General features: G+C 43.5%; 1 protein-coding gene across 1 annotated transcript; it reads right to left on the reverse strand.

Moving 5' to 3' along the window:
* Positions 1 to 5,242: 5,242 nt before the first annotated feature.
* Positions 5,243 to 18,860, reverse strand: ANKEF1 (ankyrin repeat and EF-hand domain containing 1). Its single transcript, XM_061990481.1, has 10 exons — positions 18,788 to 18,860; positions 15,115 to 15,461; positions 14,477 to 14,676; positions 12,864 to 13,013; positions 12,059 to 12,182; positions 9,985 to 10,807; positions 8,887 to 9,113; positions 7,509 to 7,681; positions 6,275 to 6,403; positions 5,243 to 5,368 (listed from the first exon to the last, which is right to left on the reverse strand). The coding sequence occupies exons 2-10, from the start codon at positions 15,458 to 15,460 to the stop codon at positions 5,243 to 5,245; spliced, it is 2,298 nt and encodes a 765-aa protein (XP_061846465.1). The 5' UTR covers position 15,461; positions 18,788 to 18,860.
* Between the last annotated feature and the right edge of the window lie 4,451 nt (positions 18,861 to 23,311).

A 23,311-nucleotide genomic window follows, 5' to 3' on the forward strand; every position in this document is an offset into this window, starting at 1 on the left:
CCTTGTTTACTGGGGAATTCAAATCTGTTCACCCAGGTAGGCTTCAAGAGTCACACAGTGACTACAAGAAACCATTGAACTATCAGGCTGGTAAGGGAAAACCCAGCTGTGCACAGAATCACAGGATGGTAGGGGTTGGAAGGGACCTTTAGGGACCATCTAGTCCAACTCCTCTGTAGAAGCAGGTCACCTAAATCAGGTCACACAGGAATGGGTCCAGATGTGGATTAACAGCCAGTGAAGGCAGCTGGGAGAGGGAGGACCCTGCCCCTTCATAAATGCCATCCCCAGGTCTGGGCTGGCAGGAAATGGTGAGGGAAGCAAAGGGATAAACAGCTCCAGTAAAGTGAGAGGGGAGTGTTGCCAGCAAGAATCAGCTATTGTGAAGGGGAACTAAAAGGCACAAGAGGATGTGAAAGTCATGAAACGATTCTTTAGATGTTTCTTTTCAGTAATGGTTATATTTGATATCCCTTTTTTTTTCCTGTTTAGTAGATGGCAGGTCACTCTGGCCCATCAGATAAGAACTGCTGGTAGACATTCATAATTAATAGGTGATTTGAAGCTACTTTTGGCTTACAAATGTTTCTGGTTGTTCCTCTGTAATGGTTGCACATCTCGACAAGCAATTCCCTATGATATGTTTGGCTTCTGTTGTCATCTTTAGCCACTGAGTAGGAGCTGGATTGTATCCAAGGAGCAGGTTCTTATTTTTATAGTCTGCTCTTTGTCTTCCTACAGCTCTCCCATCTTTTTGGGATACTTGGACATAGTTTCTCTTGTAAGCAGCATGTCATAGTCTGGACAGATGTAGCAGCTCCATGGCCTTTGATTTCCCTCCAAGCCCTGTGCTACGGGAGAAGAGCTGTTGGGTTGCACAAGCACTGTTGGTAATAAGAGAGGACTCACCTTCCCCCCCATCCCCCCTTTCATTAAGATCATACTTGGCAACACTCTGTGGTGTTATTTTACCTTTTTTTTTTTCCTTTTGGGGATCTCCAAGGCTCCTAATGACAATGTGCCATAAGTAATCCAAGGAGTTGGAGCCCATGCTTGGGGATGAGGAAATTCTTCCGTCAGCCCTTTGAAGGCAATTGAATTCCTCTTGCTGGACCTCTTCCCTGATTATTTATTACAAATGAGATGCTCCTTGGAGCTATCTCAAGGGATCTGTAGCACTAGTAAGGCTAAATTAAATTTCCTGGGATTCAATCTCAGCCAATTGATAAGCTGGGCTATTCAGGAGCCATTCAAAGGCCTTGAGCTTTAGCTGTACTTATTACTTCTATTGCACTTAGAGCAGCTCAAGAATTCCACCTTGTGTTGTCTGTTTTGCATTAGCATAAGAGCACAGATTGCTGTGACTAGAACAATATTTGTGTTGCAGCTTGCCTTCCAAAAAACCCATTTGTGAATGGCAAATGCATTAAAAATAGGGAGGAAAAAAATATGTCCCTATTTCTCAGTCATAAATATGTATTTCATGAACCATATGGCAAATTGGGGAAAAAGATACATGTACTGCATGAGGAAGCCTGTAAAATAATCTGAGGATAGAGATAAGTGGACTTCTTGTCAAATGGATCTTATTTGATAGTTGTTGCATCAAAGTGATGATTTGTTGTACTGTTTGCTTAGCATAACTCTGATCATGCCTTCCTCCTAGATCAACAGTGAGAGCAGAAGCAGGCTGGGGAAACTCTAGAGTGTCTTGGAGAAGTCTCAGAGACACAGGAGCTGCATGAAGGGACACATCATGCATGTTTGCATTCTGGGTAGAAATGTGTGGGTTGCTGGGGTGGGGAGTGTGGATGAAATGAGGAGTTAGGGGGGTGTGGATCCAGCTGACTCCATATATGAGAAGGGAGCACAATGGTGAGGTGTTTTTTCTTATCTTTTAAAGGAGAAAAATAAATCTATTGAAGCTAGGCCTGAAGCAGTTGATCATTCATTGAAGTCTTGTCCAGTAAATACATCTTGCTGCACGGCTCCTATTCCTGTCCTGGAGTACTTGGTGAATTTAGAGTCTGTTGTTCAGCACTGGGGTGTCCTGTGTAATGAGGAGCCTTAAACAAACACCTCTGAAGTTAAGGAAGTTTTGAGCACATCATTGTGTGCCAGTGGTATCTACAACAGTAATACCCAGCCTGAACTCATTTCATGGGTTTTGCAAGTGAACTTTGAATAGCACATCTTGGAAATGAGGGAATGACGAATGTAATTGCTTGTACTTTGCATTGGACTAGTGCATGCAGATACTTCTGGATGCCAACAGCAGCTAACCCCAGGCACTCACATGGGTTTGAAACAATATTTGAAGGCTTCATAAGTGTCTTGAACTTTAAAAGCAAATCACAAAGGGTGAGTAAGGTTAAACTGCAGCCTGATTGTAAACCAAAGCTAGTAAACAAGTCTACTCTTGGGTTGTGTAGCCTTGGGATGTGCAGATGTGCAGAGTTCATCTTTCCTGTATTGCTGCCCTCTGTTCACTTTGTTTTTTCTGCCTTGCTTTCTCCCTTGTGATTTCCTTTTTTACTTGTGCTACCTGTCTTAGGAGGCTTAAGTCAGCCACAACCCATTTGAACTCCCACTTGCAAATTTCCTGGTTCTGGGTACATTTCCTGGCGTAAACTCATTCAACCTTCTAGAAGGCTCTCTGTGGGGAAAGCAGTGGTTTGCTCTCTGGTACTGAGATCTCTGTTTGTCTCTCTCTCTGTCTCTCTTACTTGGTAGTTATTTTCCAGTTTGTAAATAAACACACAAATAGCACTGCCTTTCTCATTAAAATAGAGAGGAACTGCTGGGGAGGCTCTGGCATACAACAGTGACATCATTTATCACTTGATAGCCTCAACAGAGAGAACTGAGGCTTACTCAGTTGGTAAGATCTTAATCCTGAGACAGACTTTGAAAGCTGACTTCACAACTACATGGGATTGGGCACCTAATCTTGTGCTCTGGGTGGTGATGCTTTGTCTGCCCTCTTATGTTGTTCTGCACTGTGCTCCTGCAGAAGGGCAGTGCCAGGCTGAGGACTGGAGGAGACATGGGGTGGTAGCCTGACACAAGTCTTAACATCTTTGAGCAGCATGCTCTGGAGAAGAGGAGGGATGTATAGAGAAGCCAGCAAGCCAAAGGAGCACAAATATTTCTAGTCAGCCATCATGTTATATATAGCTAGGGCATAACCTTCTCCCTTTCTGTGGGACATGTGAGGACAGATTCTGCAGCCCATTCTGTGTGGAATGAAAAAGCATGTGAATGATGCTCATAAGGATTTGCTATGGGAAGAGAAAATGGCCATGTCTCCATGCTCTCTTCCAAAAAGCATTTTCAGAGGTTACTTGCCAACAAGCCTAATTCTACAACATGATCCAAATGCAGAGCATGGCCCCTTCTGCTGGCCACATTACCTTGTTCCTTTTGCATTCAATCTCTTGTCAGTTTGATTATGGTTACCCTAAAGAACACAGCCAGCAGCAAATGGTCCAGACCTGTAACATGGCAGTAGTTACCCTAGGGAGGAATGTTTCTGTGGTACTTAAAGTTCATGGGAATCCTGCTTCTTGCCTGCACTGCCTTCTATGGTTAACTTTTGTTATTTACAGTAACTGCAGCCAGTAGAAGTTTTATGCTGACAAAGATGCTGATATTAGTAATTCCAAGACAGCTGATATTTGAAATGGTATCTCACTTGTCTGTAAAGTCTTTCTTTAGACTGAACCATTAAAATGTTAGACAATGTGTGATATCAGGATACTTTCTCAATGTAAGCAACTTGTCATAAACTACTCATGCACAACCACATTCATACAAGCAACACGTTCAGTAGTGGCATTTAAGAATAGTATCTCACTCGGCATCTTGCTTTGCATTTGTTTTGGTTATTAACTAAATACCACATTTCCATTTGTGTGTGCAGCTGGAGTTAAGAAGGGATTGCTCCATGCAGTGTCATGCAGGTAGTGGTGGTGACTGTATGGGCTTTCCCCAGCAGCCTTCCACTCTGCTCCCTTCATACCTAGGCAAATCCACACATGGAAATGCTGTGTCACACACATCAGCAAGGTCAAAACATGGTTCTTACTACAAGAAATGATGAAGCAAAAGGAGAGAACCTACTCTGAAACCCAGATTGTGGAGTTCAAACTTTGCACTTAAGAATATGTTTGAAGACACATTGTGAAAAGCAGCTGTACTCTGGAGCCAGATGGCTCTTGGAGTCTCACGGGATTAAAATAAACTTGAAGATTGGGTCCTGTCAAACCAGACCAGATTTACTTTCCAGTCCAGGGTCACTGTCTCCCTTAAGGGACACCACACTGGACAACTGGGGGGTGAAGCACATTGATAGAAAACTTTATCCTATGACAACAATATAAATAGCTGAGGTCCTACACCTCATGAGGGGTTTTTATCCCTTATGTGTTAGCTAACTAGACTCTTTTCCCAATCCATGTGAATACTTTTTGTATGTTTCCAAGGATAATTGGGCTAGAGGGTTCCACAGGCTATTTATGCATTGTTAAGTATTTAATGTGTGCTGCTTGCTCTTTTTTCTGTAGCCTGAATGTTCCTATATCCTGCAAAAGGGTACATAGGAGGCTTCAGTTCTCCACACTAACTGTTGCTTTAGATACATTCTGTGGCATTCTCTCCTTCTTATTTCCCCTTTAAGATAAACACTTCCAGTATTTCCAGCCTCTGTTTACCCAAAGCTTATCTTTTACTGCCTTTTAAAGCTTTTGATTGGGCATACTTTTGCAGGCTACTATTTTGCAGACCTTACAGAATTCAAGAGGTGCCAGATCCCTCAGCACAACCAATGTTAGGACCCAGCCTGGTCCTAACATGATTCTTCCTACCTTTAATACCTTTCTAGTAGAACAGGTAACACATATCTTCCAGGAAGGTGTTTTATCATGGAGTGAAAAACTGACTCATAAAGCTCTATGCTTGAAAAGACAAAGGATGTGTGTGTTCATTCCATGAACAAGCTGAGCCAGCTCCAAGACTTAGAATCATATGAGGATAAACCTTTTTCCAGACTAAGTCCTTAAAAAAATAAATCAAGATTGTGTGGAAGCAACATCATCTACAGAGGAAAAACTTGCAACAAGTTGTTTTTCAGTCAGAACAGATCTACTGAGCACTGCATGATTACTTCCTTACAGTGGAGTGGTCTGTTAGATCTCTGTCCCCTCAAGATAGATGCTGAAGTGGCTTCTTCCAGCTGGTGTGCTTACTCCATAACTTTTCTTTTAAAGGGGGTTGTGAAGCTTTCTGAGTGGCCACCAAGAGTAAAGCGTTCAAGGGCCAATTCTTGCTTTCTTACTATCTCCTCTGTTGCAGCTTCAGGAGCCCATATCTATAACAAAAAGGTATTTGTAGTTAAATTGAATAGTGTTAGTCAGACAGAGACATGTTCTAGCACTCCTTTCATTGTGAGATATAGCAGAAACCCAGTGTGATCTCCCAGCAGAAGGTACTACAATTTGTGTAGGTATATGCAGAGCATCTTCCTGTCATTTCCAACCTGCCACATGCTGTGGGCTCAGACTGGGGTCAATGTGGTAAAGAAGATCTAAAGCTGATTGTTTAGAATGACTGACTCAGGCCCAAGTTCCTCAGACTAGCAAATACTAATTAGCTGTAGTGTCACTGGCAATGCAGCCGTATTCCCCTGAGAGCATTGCAGACACTAGCACCAAATGGGGATAGGGAAGTGGTAAACTCCAAACCAACAGTCTCAGGGATGGTATCCCCTTCAAGGAGAAAGAAAAACATTAAAAAAAAGAAATCACTTCTTTGTGATCATCCTTTTCTGTTTCTTGGTTGTTTGTGAATGAGTATTAACAAGTCCCTTTTGCAAAACTTGTATCTCCAGGATTGTAACTCCAGGAAGTAAATATTTAGTGTACTGTGACCCGTTTAGTTCAGTAACTGTCACTGACATAAAGAATTGTGCCATAACTAACAAAAGGCAAGTTAGAAGTTGGTGCTGGTCCCATGCCCAAAGACTCCTATCCTTTCAGTGTAGGAATGTAAAAATCCAAACCATTAAGGTAGTTGCATTTGTATTTTACTGTGGCTCCACTTTAATCCTATTTTAAAACTCTTCAGTGTGCTATTTTGTGGCAATCTCTCTGGCCTGTGTCACAATCTATAAACCTAGTTGAAATTTGAAGTCATTTCATCAGATTGTTCTGGGTTTTGGCCTACAGCAAAGTCTGCCTTTAATGTAAAACTGTATCATAGCAAAATGTGAGCATACTTTTCTGGGGTTGAATGTGATGTCCTCTTTTTTGGTAGCACCACTGGTTATCTGAGACTTTAGGTAAACAACACTGTCCTTAGGGGAATGCGTTGTCTCTTCTTCAACTGGTGGAGATACATGAGAGGTCTGAAAGAGAAGCAGTTATCAGTTACACAAATATACTGCATTTGGATGCACGTCCTGTATCTTCCAATACTCCTGCTTTTTACTGTGGGTGTATCTTCCTTAATCTGTTCAGAACCTGGTTTTCTTAAATCTGATTTTTTTTACATAACCAAAAATCATGAGGGGAAGCCTTTTAAGTCTCCCCCTTGGACACTAAAACACTAACTGCTTTTTAAGACTTGAAACAATCAGCTACTACCACCAGCAATCCCATTCTGTATCAGGTGTTGAATAAATAAGCACCTGAGGTTGTCATCCTTCTGCCTATGAAATTCCTTTGCTATCCCCAACTTTCAAAACACTGTTGAAAGAGGGAACCAACATTTGGCTACGTATTTGGGACACATTTCCTACACCCTCCAGGGCAGGGCTGCTGAAGGACACTTCCAGCAAGGAGGACACAACTGCATTTTCTCTCTAGCATCCTGGGTGTAACTAACAAGTACCACTGGTAAATTAGGAAGATCTTTATCCCCAAGATGAGAACCAGGCTGTGGTCACAGAGGCTGGTGTCAGCTTGGGTACTCAGGCTCTGTGGGGTGCAGGCAAAGCATTGTAAGTGCAGCCAAACATAGATGTGGGATCTGAGAAGCAGCACTTGAGTCAACAATAGAAGAGGAAGGATATAAGACAAGATGGGAAATGAGAAGTCAGCAAGCCTGATATGAGTTTGTTTAGTAGAATAATAAGACCTTTCTACTATTTTGAAGGATCTTGACTTATCCTGTGAAGAAACAGGTTCTCCCTACAAGAAACAATAGTTAAAGGTTGTTCAGTATTTACCCAGAGCCAAATGATCAGAAACTTCAAGGAGGAGGGGGAAAAGAAGAGGAAATATTTTCCTGTGTCCCATCAGTGATATGGGACATAATTCTTCAGGGCAACTGGGGGAGACATGAAGTTCATATAATTAACAAGCCAAAACTAAAAACAGTGAACAAGTACTGGCTTCTGGAAATACTCTCACAGAACTGCCTTAGAGTTTGAGAGACATACATTGCAAATAAATGAAAGAAGCACTCTACTACTTATTAACAAACCAACTCTTTGTTACATTCTCTCATACCTCTTCTTTCACAGCTTGTACTTCTACAGGCAGCAGGGTAGAAGCTGACTTTGGCTTCACAATTTTTTCTTTCTCTGCTTCTTTGTTTTCTGGCAAATTTTCCAATGTATTTCGGAGCAGGTCAATTATTCTAGAATCTGCAAATACTTCAGCAATATCAAGGGCATTCTTTCCTGTAGTTAAAAAACAAATACCTGTATAAGTCCTGAAAATGAACCTTGGCACTTGTTACTGCAACTGGATAATGACACTACAGTCAACTGAATTTAATTAGGCCTCTGTTTTATTGCCCATTCAGTGTGCCAGTAGGGTGCCTGACATCAGTGTGAGGGCTGGCAGTCAGCAGGACTGCTTGCAGAAATAAGGACTTGCAGGAATGAGCCTTGAACCCAAATATTGCAGGAATTCTTGGAGTGGTTGCTTTGCTCTTAATGTCCTGACATTTGCAGTTTAATATACTGGTCCTGCAGGTTGTCATTTAGATTTGAGAGCATTTAGCACTAGGAGATGGCTAGCATGACACAAGGTTAGGAATGTAGACCAAGTTATTGTTGGTATCTACCTCTTCCAGTGCTTGTTCTGTGGCTTGTAAGGAGTCAAGGGAAAGCCCCGTGGTTTAAATGGGGCTGAACAACTTCAGTGCTTAATAAGGAAGAAATGTCCTGGATCTTAGGAGATGAGGCACGGTGGTTGTAAAGTAGTTAGGAGACTAAACTGCCCTGTGAACTGGAACTTCACAATATGGCAGTAGAAATGGAGAAGGCACATGCCTTTCCTTCTGCAAGTAGGGTTTCACCTAGAAGGCATTTTGGGACGGAAAGTCTCATTATATAGCAGTATTTATTGCTATTTTAAAGTGCTTAAAATATGACAAATGCTAACTGTTCAAATTACTCTGAAAATATAGGAAGTAGTACTGAATGAGGGATCTGCAGTGAGGGGGTAAAGCTTCACTATCAGTTTGGATTTGGATTTTTCTCAAAGTAATATTTAAATGTTAAGCAACAAGAAATATTTGTAACCAATGCAGCCTGAGCATAAAAACAAGTGATTTAAACAGGTGGCAGAGTACACACTGGTCACAACTGAAATCTAATTTTCCATCAAATAATATTAATAACCAGCTAGATTTTTTCATTAAAACCACTTATAACTCTGTATATATCCTGTGAGGAGCAGTAACCTCCTTAGTCATGTAACTAATCAGTTTATTTTCTAGATTCACAAAACCCAGGTGACTCCATGCTTAGAAAACTAATTGAACCTAACTCTACCTTCATCCTGATAGCTCTCATTAATTCAAAACACTTCTCAAAATGTTCCAGGAACACATATACACCTAAGGAAGCAGCCCTTTTGGGGAGAGACTGATTGTTACCGTTGGTGTTTGTCAGCTGGATGTCAGCACCTGCCTCCATTAAAAAATAGACTATATCCAATCTGCAGATCTCAATGGCTCTCATCAGTGGGGTTGCATTGCCCATTGCAGGGGCATCCACTGCTGCTCCAGCCCTCACAATCAGTTTGGCAATCTCTAGGTGTCCGTTATAGCAGGCATGGTGGAGAGGCGTCCACAGGAAATTGTCTGTTGCGTTTACATCAGCCCTACAAAAGAGTAAGAGGAGTGGCGGCAGATGAAGGGAATTACTAGGTACAGTAACATACACAGCTCCAAGAACAAGTGATGTGAACTGCCCTCTGCAATGGCATCTTCCATAGGAATAAATATCTTCCTGTTGGTTTGGCTACTCTGAACCCATTTTAGTGTCTGATCTATAGCTTGTCATGGAATACTAATTTTAAGAGTGCGGTGACCATATTCCCCTCTAAGCCAACAGAGTGTCCTCTATGTGGAGGTCTTCACAAGTACAGACCACTTTCTAACAACTTCAACAGATTTCTCTTTTCATGTGTTTCCCCTGTGATGTGTGGTAGAGTGGCTCTTACCACCAAACTCTACAAATCCACATTAAAATCCCTTTGCCGATACCTTTGATGATGTTGAAGTGATCTAATACCTAGATCACTCGTCCCTGACCACTGGTGTATCAGAAGGATGAGTACTGGGTGTATGTCCATTATAGGATTTCCTCGATGACTTCAGGCAAGTCACTTGAGGCAGGTTTCCTCCCAGTGGTTTATCTGATTTTGAGCAGCTCAGTTTTGAGGATGCACTGTTTGAGATGTGAGTACGAACTAGTGGTGGTTCCAATAGGCTGGATTTGTAGGTGCTTTGTACCTGAGCAAAATGGCAACAGTCCAGACACACCAAAAAATTCAGACTTAGGAAACTGGCTTCTTGCATGTTTCTTTTCCCCTGTTACTGTCTTCTAACTCTAGGATGGTATGGAGCTAACTTAAATATGGTAAAGTTAGCCATAGTGTCACATCCAAATGTTTACTGGACACTTCTTGCTTTTGAAAGCCTTTCCAAAAGAGCAATTTAAAAGGAAGAAAATCTCTGAAATGATCTTACCCCTTTTCCAGAAGATACTGCACGACATCCACGTTCCCACTTGCACACGCAGCCATCAACGGTGTTTTGTAATATTTATCTTTTATGTCTACTTGCACTCCTTCATCAAATGCTTTCTGCAGCGACAGGATGTCTCCTGCTCTGACAAGGTAGTTAATGTTCACGTAGACTTTCCTTGGCTCATCTATGTACCAGGCCCGGTCGTCGTGCAGGGGGTGGGCGGATGGGTGGTGTCGGCCGGCAGGGTAACTGTCGGCGGTGTGCGGAACAGCCTCAATCATGTACGTGGGGAGGCCGTTGTCCCTGCGTGGGCACGCGCTCTTCGGGACAACACAGATGGGCACGGGGACAGCAATGCCTCTCCTGCCTCTTCTTTTTTTCCCTTTCTTCCCCTTCTTCCCTTTGGGTGCAAAGGATGCTATAAGGCAGTTCTTCTGCAAGTATTTAGAGCCTTTAAGAAATTCTTCTATGTTGATTCCCTCGGGGTCAGATCCTTCGTGCAGTTCGGCAATAGTTTGTATTTGCTCAATGTCCACAAAGGCACACTGCTTCTGAATAACAGAGATAAAATCATCTTTAGCCACTGTCCCATCTCCTTGGTCAACAGCCTCAAACGCCTCACAGAGGGCAGCCTGATGCTCTAAGGACCAGTCGTACAGCCTCAGTGCCCAGCGGGGGTTGTCCTCCTTGGCCTCAGGCTTGGCTTGTCTTCTGAAGGTGTTCTCAATCTTACGTAATTCTGCTGCTGCTGCTTTAAAACCTCCTTCCCTGGCAATGGTTCTTGGGGTCTTTGTTAACAAGTTTTTCCATGTGGGATCACAGCCTAAAAATGTGGACACAATGTCACTGATAATGTAGGTCAGCTGTGCGTCTGTGTTTATTACCCAAAGGGACATTCATTGGGCAACCTCTGTTGTTCTTCTCTGTCCACTCATGAATCATAGAATCACAGAATCATAGAATGTTAGGGGTTGGAAGGGAACCTTTAGAGATCATCTAGTCCAACCCCCCTGCAGGAGCAGGGTCACCTAGATCAGGTCACATAGGAACATGTCCAGGTGGGTCTTGAAGACCTCCAAGGAAGGAGTCTTCACGACCCCTCTGGGCAGCCTGTGCCAGGGCTCCCTCACCTGAACAGGGAAATAGCTTTTTCTTATGTTTAAGTGGAACTTTTTGTGTTCCAGCTTCATCCCATCACCCCTTGTCCTGTTGCTGGCTACTATAGAAAAGAGGGATGTCCCAACCTCCTGACACCCACCCTGTAGATATTTATAAATGTTAATAAGATCTCCCCTCAGTCTCCTCTTCTCCAGACTAAACAGCCCCAGTTCCCACAGCCCTTTCTCATATGAAAGATGTTCCAGTCCCTTGATCATCTTGGTGGCCCTGCACTGGACTCTCTCCAGCACTTCCCTGTCCCTCTTGAGCTGAGGAGCCCAGAACTGAATATGTATAGAAAAGCAGAAGTTCATTGGAAAGTTTACGTTGCAAGTGATGAGCAAGGATAAGAAGAAACAAACTAAGATGAAAATCTTGTGTGATATTCTATACTCCAACGTTGCAGCTGCACAGTGCACCACTAGCCAAATGTTTGAATCACAGGAATAGAAAGTAGGATTCTGCACAGTCTTCTGGAATCAAAGCTTGAAGTGCTGTGATCATCTGATTCAGTTAGAAAATGATGCCAACTGCTTTGGAGTATGTTTCAGTACCCATTGGCATGACATTTTCCCTATGACTACACAGAAATGTCTTCAGTGATCAGCAAACCAAAAATTGATTTGCTATTGGAAGCTTCTACATCTAAAACCAACTACAAACCAGAACCACTGAATACAGTCCTATTCTAAGTTACACAGAAACTCATGATGTTTCTGCTGCTTTCTTTGAGAAATGTTTACCTCAGCCACTTGAGTGGGAATAAGTTGTAATAGCCTACGTTAGGCACTTGTTAATGAGGACTTTATTTGCCGCTCTGGAGTTGAATCCTTCAGAGAAGCCCCAGTGAAGTATTTTCTTTGGTTCTGAAATAGAACATACATGATAGTTGCAAAGTAACTTGTTTTTAATGTACCTCTTTGTCCTATAAACTTGCAGCAATATGCATATCCTCCTTCTGCAGCATAATGAAGTGGTGTGTTACCATTCATAGCAATCAGGCCCAAGTCTCCATTATAAGCTGAAATAATCCTCAGAATCTAGAGAAACAAAGATAGTACCACGAAAACTCTTTTCTGTTCCTTAAGATAGGAAAGTGTGAGAATGATTTACAAATAAATGCAGTACCATATAGTCCCAGTTTCATAGTGATGTTCTCTCCTATGCCCAGCTGATGGATGTGCACACAACATTCATGTTTTCTATAGTACTGTGCTTACTGAACTGAATACATAAGAACCTTCCTCAGGTGTAGACACCAAGGACAATCCTTACTCTGCCAGCTCGCTGCAGACCACCCTCTTAACATAACTCTGACATGTCATACACATACAAAATCATGCAGGTTTGGTTATTTTGAAGATGCATCTGTTTGCATCTGCCTTTCTTACAAGGGTAACGGTCAATGGAAGTTACACAGCTCTGACATGCTACATGTTGAGAGAAACAAGCTGTCCAGTGGAGCTCTTCACACCAGTCAGCTACACTGGCTCACACACTCGGGGGTATCTTGGCAAAAAAGGGTCTGCAATTGTGACAGAGATTCTATCACTACTAGATTCTCTTTAATACTTAAAAGAAGCTGTTCTTGACAGTTGATTATTATGCTTTGATCAGCTGAGACACCGGACTCAAAATGAAAACAAAAACTCCTCTAATAACAACAAAAAACCCCCCAGGTTGGGCTTTGTAGCCATGCTTTATACCAAGAAGGAGGATACCTCAAAAAAGCCACCTTGGGCTGCAAAATGTGCAGCGCTGTGTCTTTCAAGGTCAAACAGGTTAACATCAACTCCTCTCTCCAGCAGACCCCGCACCAGCTCGAGGGCGCCTTCTCTGGTGGCTTCCATTAAGGCTGTGCGACCTGTAGCCTGCAAGGTAATGAGAAAGCAATGCAAGAGTAAGAAAGAACGTGTTGCCTGCATTAATTCAGGTTGGAATTTCTTATTCAGATCTGATTGTTGAAAGGTGACATAAAACTGAAGGTCTCCCTTTAGGTATTACCAAAACAAGGAGACAAGTTTACCAGTTGCAAAGATACCTGTAGGTAAATTTGAAGAATCCAGTCATAATGCTGCTAAAATATGTGCAGTCAAACCCCAGCAACTCAACAAGAATAACTTGAGCCTCTTGAGTAGTCCCAGTGAAAATAATTTCCTTAGTTAAGGAATCCTTTATTCTGTGTGTAAGCTCTCAGGCACCTTCAGGAAGTTTAATACAAAATATCACCTCTGTCATGTAAGAGCAGAAGGAGTTATTGCTGGAGGAGTGCTACAGGAAAGGCAGAGCAACTGGGGAATTTCACTTCTGTTCTATGAGAAAAGATCATACTCTAATACCTTCAGGTTATCTCTCTTTCTAGATAACAGAGTACATTTGTGATGAGCAGTACCTATGTTCTTTATAATAGCTGACTTCAGTAGATCTGATGAGCTCCCCCAGAACAGAGCACATCTTGGATCAGGGATCACCTGCTATTAACATGTTGGCCCACAGTAACACTTAGAATATCTGACTTGCCACTCTACAGAGAGGCAAAGGGAGCAGTGAGCTGTGGATCTCTTTCACTGAACCATACTTTCCTTGCCAGTATCTTTCTCTGGGCCCAGCAAACCATTCCCCTTTTGTGACCAGGTGTGTGTCCATGATATAACAACCTCCCCGCCTCTCCTCCAGGTTTCTCCTTCTGCTGCTACACTGAGTGCATGAGAGCATGGGATAAAGATGTCCAAACATCAGGTTTGCAAGCTAGGAAGGATACTGCAAAACTAGGACCAAAGCAAAAGCCATTGGTAGCTTTAAAGGAAAGCTTGGGCTCCTTGACTTGATTGCAGAAAAAGTTTCATTCCTTTAGGTCTTTGTTAAATTAAGGAAGCAAATAAAAGACTGAGAAATACTAAGGAGAGAAGAGTTTCTTAGGCCTCATTCCTGCCTTGATTTCCTCTCAGGTTTTACATGCTGGACTCACCTTTTAGTGAATATTAACTCTGAAAACCTTAGGGCATGTGAGGCAAAGTACAAAAGCACTGCTCCACTGAAGCACAGGGAACTGTAGCTCCTAAGAACTGTCTCCATTACATTTTCATTTTACAAAATATTTGCACTCTAATCTACAAAAATCTAAATCAGGATTCGTGGTTTAGGCAGAAGACTTAAATCCCTGCTCCTGCAAAAAAGAGTGATCCAGAAGAAAGGAATAGTCATGGCCACAGAGTGAAGTGCTTGTCATTGCTATATTGTTTTAATATGAGAATTTAAGGTTATATCCTCTATTTGCCTGGTAACTGTTCTATACTCATCTTATATATGTTCTTAGTTACAGAAATATTCATACTGGGTTTCTTGCATTGGGATTTGCTCCTCTTTCCAAGAAATTCAGACATAGTTCTTTAATGTCATGAGCTTGCTCACAGGCTTGTAGAAATACAGGCTTCCCATCAGTAGTACAGTTGTTAACATCTGCACCATAATCCAAGGCAATCTGTGTGCAGTGGTAGTGTCGTCTCGTAGGTAAAATGCAGTAAAACAAAACACCTGCAAAGAAAACCAGCAGGAATTAAGGTGCAATACTAAATTGTCATAAAGGTTACTTAGGCTGTAAGATTCACAGCTGAATGGACAAACTCCTTCAATAAAGACCCAGTAACTCCTCTTGAGGTATATACATGCAAAAAAGATGTGTCATTTAGGGCCCCTGAACTTGAGGAGCACAACAGAATTTAATACCTGACAGGTCATGGCAGGAACACGATTCTCAGACACAAGTTATCTTTCAGCAGTGTACTGGAGGAACCTGTGATTTAAAGCCCTAGACTCTTGAGGCAGAATTACTTTCATTTTCACCAAAGCTCCTCTAGCCAATAGCTTCTGTTGAGCTGTGAGGATTACCCTTAGCCACGGTTCCTCTACAGGTTGGACACAGCATACATAGCAAGTGTGTATATCTGGTTTATAAGGTTCCCTTTTACTTACCTTTCCCTTCATTATCCACAGCAGCCATGTTGGCTTTAGCTTTTGCTAATAAATCCAAAACCAACTCATGGCCTAACTCGGCTGCTTTCATTGCTGGAGTACGTCCCATTTTGTCCTGGATATCTGGATGAGCTCCCTGTTCCAGCAGGAAGCTGCACAAGTCGGTGTCATTTTTCATGCAGGCCAAATGAAGGGCACTATATCCTTCCATAGGCTCTGTGAAATTGATGAGATTGGGGAATCCATTCTGGACCAGCTTTTCTATTTGTTTCTTGTCTTTCTGGTGAACACACTGAAGAAGTTTGTAGATCTGTAAGTTTAGAAGTCTTTTATCTACTGGTAACATCCTGCAATAAGGAAAAAAGGCTTCTTTCAAGAAAGTGATTTCTGCATGGGGAGAGAAGAACACTTGTAAACTCAAAGATAAGATTATAATTGCATGCTAGTAAGAGTAGGAATCCAGCTATGTTCAAGGCATGAAAATAACCTCTTTTAACTTGACAGAGAAATAAGCTTGGAATGAATTTATCTCAGTGTATCCAGAGACTGTATAAACATATGTAGCACCTTGCAAAACTGTTCTTTCTCTTCAAACTGTTCTGAAGAAGTCTTATTCAAGGTAAAAATTAAGTTAAGACATTGTAAGGTAACTGCCTTCTATTCAAGGAACTGTTATAATCTACAGTTAGAAGCCTAAGGGGAAGCTGATCATCTGGCATTTTAGCTGATCGTCCGGCATTTTCAAAGGGAAAAGAAAAAAGTCACAACGTTCTCTGCACTTGCTGAAACATAAAGCTGATAGTAGCATCTCCTCATCAGTACCTGAGCACTTTCTCCTTTTTTTGGTAGAATTTCTTGCTGGGCTACGTAGATAAAAGAGTAAACTACAATTAATAGATTCATAGAATCATTTTGGTTGGAAAAGACCTTTAAGATCAAATCCTACCACTAACCTCACACTGCCAAGACCACCACTAAGCTATGTCCCACAGCACCTCACCTATGCATCTTTTAAATAGGGATGGTGACTCCACCACCTCCCTGGGCAGCCTGTGTCAGTGTCTAACAACCCTCTTGGTGAAAAAGTTCTTCCTAATTTCCAACCTAAACCTCCCCCGGTGTGACTTGAGGCCATTTCTTGTCCTCTTGACACTCGTTAATGGGGAGAAGACTCCAACCCTCACCTCACTACATCCTCCTTTTAGGTAGTTCTAGAGAGTGATCCTGTCTCTTCTCAGCCTCCTCTAGGTTAAACACCCCCAGCTCCCTCAGCCATTCCCTATCAGACTTGTGCTCCAGACCCTTCACCAGCTTCATTGCCTGTCTCTGGACACGCTCCAGCACCTCAGTGTCAGACATACACAGTCACATATTGCTCCAGACCCTTCACCAGCTTCATTGCCTGTCTCTGGACACGCTCCAGCACCTCAGTGTCAGACATACACAGTCACATATACCAATATGCAGATGCCAAAATACTTATATATATGCATATGTACATGATTTTGCTCCTAGGGCAATATATATCACACTCCATTACAATTTTAGCCTCGATTCAGCCCGATCAGTTTTTCCTGATGCTTATCATGATAGTCTTCTAATACTTCACACCCAGTAACAAAAGCATTTCTGTGAACATAAGTGAAATTATTTTCATCACAATGGTGAATCACCCAGTTACCTCAATTCCACAACCAGGCAGATCCTACCAGGTTTAAAGTCTTTGCTTCAAAGCTTTAAGAACTAACAATTTGCACGGAAACAACCATAACACTTTAAACTGTGACAGCTAATATTTCTTTGCAGTATTTCCTGAAAGTGACTGGATTGAGTTTTATTGGAGGGTTTTAGAGTAATAGACAGGTGGTACCCAGAGCCAAGTAGTTACTAGCAAGTGAAACAGGTTTCTATAATAAAAATATAACGACAGCCTGCTGCAAATTTTCATTAAGTAAATACTACCAACCATGCATATTTCATAGAGTTTTTATCACTTAACCTGTAAGAGATCTTTTAATAGAAAGTGAGCTATTGTTAACGTGGTTTCGAGACAGTCATGCTCTGGGGAGGACTTTATAAAGCTATAATCATAAATCTCAAGCTTGTAACATCTCCTAAGCTACAACATTGTCTGTTGACAAACATCAACAGCATTGCTGCCTTCATTCTGCCAGCTTGTATTATCGGGGTGGTTTTTTTTGAGCATGAACTCATTTCTAATTCACATTAAACCTCTTCCTGGTGCACTTAGTATTAAGAAAATATTTTCAGTAAGATTCTTGCTTTCTCACAAAGCTTTCCAAGCTGTGACTAAGGTACACTGATAGAGACAGAAGGTCTTGCAGGCAATGCTCATACTCCTTGACTCCCTCAAAGCCTTGTGCCTGACTCCTTTTATAAAGTTTTGAACATTTTCCAGTTTGAACATTTCAAGCTGGAAACATCCCTTTAATTATCACTATTCACAAACCAGTAAACGAAATTTCCATGTGTTTTATCTTTAGTGAGAGAAAATAGCTCAGCACTTTGGAAGTTTAATCTGTTTGCATGCTGGCCATAGAGATAAGCAGAAGCCCTATATGGCAGTTTGAAATAAACCAACATGGTAACAATGCCACACTACATTTACAGCTTTATACATATAATTACACTGGAATTTTGTCTGTGACTAATGTTTAAGAGGAGCGATGCTGCAAAATCCTCCTAAAACTGACTTCCAGTATAACCAACAGCTTTTAATGCAGTTGTCTCATGGAGCCCTTCTTAGGGGAAAATCTCAAGAAGTGCTTTGCCTTGGGCTGAGGCACAGCTTGGTGCTGAGGAATAGTCACTTCCCTGGTGCTTCCTGACTGCTCTTCTTTTAACTAACCAGCTTTTAATCTCCCCTTGAGATCTTTGCCCCGATACAGCCCTCTGGGAAACTGGGCCCAGTCCTGAACCAGGACAGTCTGGAGGTTATGGCTGAATTAGATCAAAACACACACATTCTTTTGTCTTCACCTTGCCTTGCAACTTCTAGTCACTCTAGTGTTCACCCAGACTGAAGTGTAACAGAGCCCCAGTGGCAAGCAGCAGGCAGCCCTTGGGGCCAGCAGCACCTGGCAGGCCTGTCGGTGAGCAACACCTGCAGGCACCGGGGCTGAGAAGAAGTTTCTCCTCAGGAAGGAGAGGTCAGTTTCCCTGCAAGCCTCTGGACTGCTGGGGAGGTGGTGCCAAGGTGGTGCGGCACCCAGGAGCAAGGAACGGGGTGAGCAGCCAGTCCCACAGAGCCTGAGGTGCTGAGGGCCCTGGGGAAGCCAGGTAAGAGATAAATCTGGTGCTGAGAGGAATAGGTGGCCTATAGAGGAGCCTGGCTTTAATGGGAGAGAAAGTGCCAGAAAGGGAATACACTGGAGAGCTGGTGTTGCCTTACTCGTACTTATATGGTAAGGACTTGCTTGCCCGATTATGCAGAAAGACAAGCGGAGGACACTTGTAGTTTCCTCTTGTCTGCGGGCTGCCGGGCGTTGATGTCTAGTGTGCAGTAGTGCCGCTTGTGCAGAGCCTGCTGTTTGCGTTCCGAGCCCCTCAGCAGCAGCTGAGGAGGCGGCCTGCCGCTGCCCACCCTCGGCGCCGACCGCCCCCCGGGGCCCGCCGTGTCGCGGCCCCGGCGCTCCCCTCAGCGGGGACTCACCTCGAGAACCACGGACCCCGAGAGCCCGGCGGCGGCTGCGGCCGGCCCCGCGTCCCCGCCTCAGCGCCGCGCCGCGCCGCCGGCCGGCCCCGCGCCCGCCATGGCCGCCCGCCGCCTCCCTGGCAACGGGGCGCCGCCGCCCGCCTCGCCGGGCAACGGAGGCGGCGGCCGCGGCCGCCCTCAGCGCCCCGCGGGGGAAGGTACGGAGCAGGGCCCTACCGCTCCGAACGGCGCACGGCCGCGCCGCTGCTGGGAGGGGCGGCGGGGAGGGACGGAGCGGCCGCCCGGCTTGGTATAGCGATCCCCTGAGTGGGTGCAGCGGCCTGGGCCGCCGTGGGGGTCGTTGGGCTGTGTCGGCAACGCTGGCACATCCCCGGCTTGCCTCTTGCCTTCGTGGGGGAAAAGTACCCACTGTCCTCATCTGTGGTGCCACGGGGGAGAAGGATGCCCCAGCCTTTGACTTTTTCTTACTGTTGACTTACTTTTGTTGACAAACCTTTCCCTCCTGCAGAAAGCTGTCCGCTGTAATCGTTTCACCTCTAAACTTCACTAGAATCACAGCCCACAGAAATGGAATAACACAATCTGTGTGTAAGCCAACGTTATAGCTGTCCCCAGAGGGTTGGTGTAGTGCTGTAATATACGTAAGGCATCTTAGACTTGAAACGTAACTGCTTATAGACCTGATTGGAAGAAGCAAACTAATTATTAACAGCAAAAAACACATTAGCCCCAACAAATTAGGGGAAAATGCTCAAAATTGTTTAAGCTAGTTGAAATGTGTCATTCTAAAAGGGAAACACCACTAACACTGGTATTCTTTTCTCTGTATTTCTTTTCTGCCCATTTCCTTTAGTGTCTAATTTCAGAGTGCTGCAAACCAGCTGGCCTTTGGTGCTCCTGTTGGGCTCAGTAATCAGGGATGGGCTAATGGCATAGTCCAGCTGCTGCAGCAAAACTGTCTTGTACCTAAGACTGACTGCTGAGTTATATGCAAAACACTTCTAGCATTACCAAGTTCAACAACAGAGTTGTTTCCTGATCTGAAATCTCTTCTTGCAGGGAAGCAGTGGCACACAGCTGGGTGCATGTCTGACAGCATGGAACAGCGAGTGACGCAAGGCACTGGACTGTGTGGTGAGTCACAACAATAGAAAATGTCATTTTAGAGTAAAGCATTTCATGATTTCCTTTGCAAGGAGCGCCGTTTGTACAGTAGCTATTCCATGCTAGCGCTTGGTAGTGCGAATTGGCTGGCTTGTTAGTCTTGCACTAATGGTGTGTCTCGGTGGATTGCTTTCCTCTTTGGAAAATACATCATCCCGGCCCTTCTCCACTTCCTTCCTGGTCCCACTAAATAGATGCTGCAGTCATGGCATAGCTGAAGATGTTTCCTTGCCTGTTCTGTGTAAGGTGTTTGGCTTTTGCCACGATCAAGGAGACACATGTGTTGACTGAAGGCCCAGATGAATTCTCCTTGTTTCACTTTGTAGAGTAGCACACATTAAAAGCTAGCACCTGTATTTTGAAACACAGTTCAATATGAAAACAACTGAAGATCTTGTCTGAAATGCCTGCGTGACTTCACTGCTGTTTGACCCCAGGTGTGGATGTGTGTACAAGTAGGGGGAATATCTAGGTTTTTGTGCTTGATTTGTTTTCTCACAGGGATCGTCTTTCCCTGAGGTTTTTAAGAGTGATAATGATGACTCCTGATTCAAAAAACAAAATATCCTTTTCCAACAGCTGAACATCACACTGGATGTTTGAGAGCAATGTGGCTTCATGAGCAGAGCATCTATCTCTGCCTTGCTGGCTGCTACTCTGGTGTTAGGGTACTGCAACATCTCCAAAATAAACAGGGTTGAAATGCTATTATAGGAACTCACAGTACTCCTTGACTTTAGGGAGAAATAAAGCTCTCCAGAGAAAGTTATTCCAAGGTCTGAAGCCTCAAGCTGTTGGGCTCTTGCTGACAGCTTAGTTTTGGAGGAGTGCCAAGCTAATGCATAAATACAAGTGTGATGGCAGTGGTAAAAATGTAACTGGCTGTACTAAGGGAAGAGAGGTATAAACTGCCCAGAGCTTTGAACATACCCTGGAGCCTTGTAGCTGGAGATTACAGCTCCCACAGACAAACCTGAGAAACACACCACAGTACAAACTGGGCCATAGTTCTGGCCTGCACATACCTGAGTCTTCGTTTGGGGGCAGTGCTGTCCTGAAGTTTGATGTAGTATAAATTAGGGTGGCCTTGAGACTGCTCTATCCTGGGTGCTGTAAGCGTGCACCCTCTCCTCCCCACATAGGGACATCTCTAGCAAGTCACAGTCAGGAGGGACAAATCCAGAGGGGCTCCACAAGCTTCATGAGTACCTGGATGAATGCAGTCAGTGTAGCTCAAAGCAGATAGGGTTTGCCCACCATATCAATGTCTGATAATGAGTAGTAAATAATTTTTTAACCAAGCCTGTTCCAAACAGCATTTATTCCTGAGGAGCATGTGTGGTTTTTCCTTGTTTTACACACTCTTAAACATTAAGCTCAAGTACTCCTACAACATATGTGCTTCATCATGATAAGTAAAGCCCCCAGTAAGGATATGTTCACTCTACAGCTCCAAAGTGATTTAATTGCACATGAAAAGATTTCTCTACTGAACAACTGCTTCAAAGTATTTGAAATACAAAGTCTGTGATGTTTGCTTTGGTGATAGTAGAAGGTGCCAGACGGACAGCACTACACAGTCCCTGCATGGAAAAAGTGAAACAATATAGCTGTCATCCTCAGTACCACTTGCTGTCTGTGTATTGTGCTGGTTTTTATCTGTTGATGTAGAAGTACAGGGATGCTAGAAATGCTCCAGAGCTGACCTCTGGAAGGAGCCTGTGCACCACAAGGACTCTCATTCCAGTTGACACTAGAGTCCTGCTGACATCAGGGAGAGCTGGGCTAGATGATAGCCTGACTTCAGCTGGAATGTGTGCTTGGTTTTCACTCAAGCCTCTTACAGTGCATGTAATTATTACTGGTATTCATCTCTCTGGATTCTGGTGTTACTGCAAAAAATGTGCTGTGTGGGGCGTTCCACCCAAAATCTCCTTGTTCAGGTTTGCCAGCTTGGGAGAATAACACAAACTTAGACATTTGTCTGATTCTGAAGGTCGTCTAGACTGTTTGAGCTGGCTGTTACACAGAGGGAGCATGAGGTCAAATCAGGGTGTTAATATTGCCAGGTGTCAGTAAAACTCTCTGCCTGGCCCATCCATAATGCTGCAGTGGGAACCAAGCGCTGCTGCAGCTGCTTGGAGGAGTGTGTGTGTCGCTGGTGGTGATGCCCACAGCAATGCTGAGAGTGAGTGCAGAGGTGCAGCTCTGCTGCCTGCTGGAACAGCTTGTAGCCTGGGCCAGGGAGTTGCCATGGGGGCATCTCTAAAACTCTCTCCTCTCAAGTTAGGGCAATAGTCTCCTGGCGAGAACAATGAACTTCTGGAGGCAATCTTTATTTCATGTGGCAGCACAACCTCTTCAAAACTGTTTTGGTAGGTAATACCCAGCTACTTCTTGTTATATGTATATTTCTGCTCTGTTTCTTTTTTTGATGACACTGTGTGAAGCTGTTGATATCACTCAGAGCAATGTGCAACTTCCTAAATAGATTTAGCTTAACTTTTTTGCTCTTCTTTATACTCCTCCTGTAATTTCCTACTTTCAAAAACAATGCTCATTCTTTCTGCCAATTAATATGCACTGATAGGAATAAACTCTTTCATAGAAGAGAAGATCCATGAAATAATTGATGTGTTCAGTAAGAAAGCCCCACAAGGGCTGGAATTTACCTCTTGATCAAGGCTCTGTGAAACCTATGTGCATGTTCATACAGCTAGTAGAGTGCTCCATAACCTGTGGTGGTATCATGTCTGCTTACATACTTTGTTAGATCCCTGATACCATGTCTCTGGAGAAGAGACTTGAGAGGAAAGCTGCATCTCTTTTGTGGTGGTTGTTTTCAAGGCAAAAAAAAAAAGCATTTTTCCCCCCAAACTGTTAGCAAGGCTTATAAAAGATGAGTAGTGACAAAAGCTAATGTGTTCTGCCAAGAACTTCTCTGTTCAATCAATCTGAGATGAATGCTAGATAGAAAAACAATCCCAGGAAAGTGTCAGCAGCAGGATGGCTGGGTATTAGGAGAGGAGTATTTCAGATTTAAGAGTATGTTGATAGAATGTTGGGGTTTTTCTAATCTCTTTCATTTTTGTCACCTGAGTTTTTCCTAAAGTGGTACATGCTGCTTGTTTGTGATGCTGTAAATAACAGGCTTCCTGTCTGCATCTGCACTTTAACTTGACTTGAGGTAAAGATGATGTCAGGGTTACTGAGTAAGGAGGAGGCACTCCTCACCCAACAATGTGGCAAAGTAACAAAAGCGATGGTGAGGCAATTGTGGTGGGTCCAGCAATTGTGTGCTCCTCAGGTGCTGTGTGGGCTGGGATCCCAAGAGCTGGATTAGCTTTCCAGTGACCA

This window comes from Colius striatus, chromosome 2 (assembly GCF_028858725.1).
Source record: "Colius striatus isolate bColStr4 chromosome 2, bColStr4.1.hap1, whole genome shotgun sequence".
Lineage (NCBI taxonomy): Eukaryota > Metazoa > Chordata > Aves > Coliiformes > Coliidae > Colius > Colius striatus.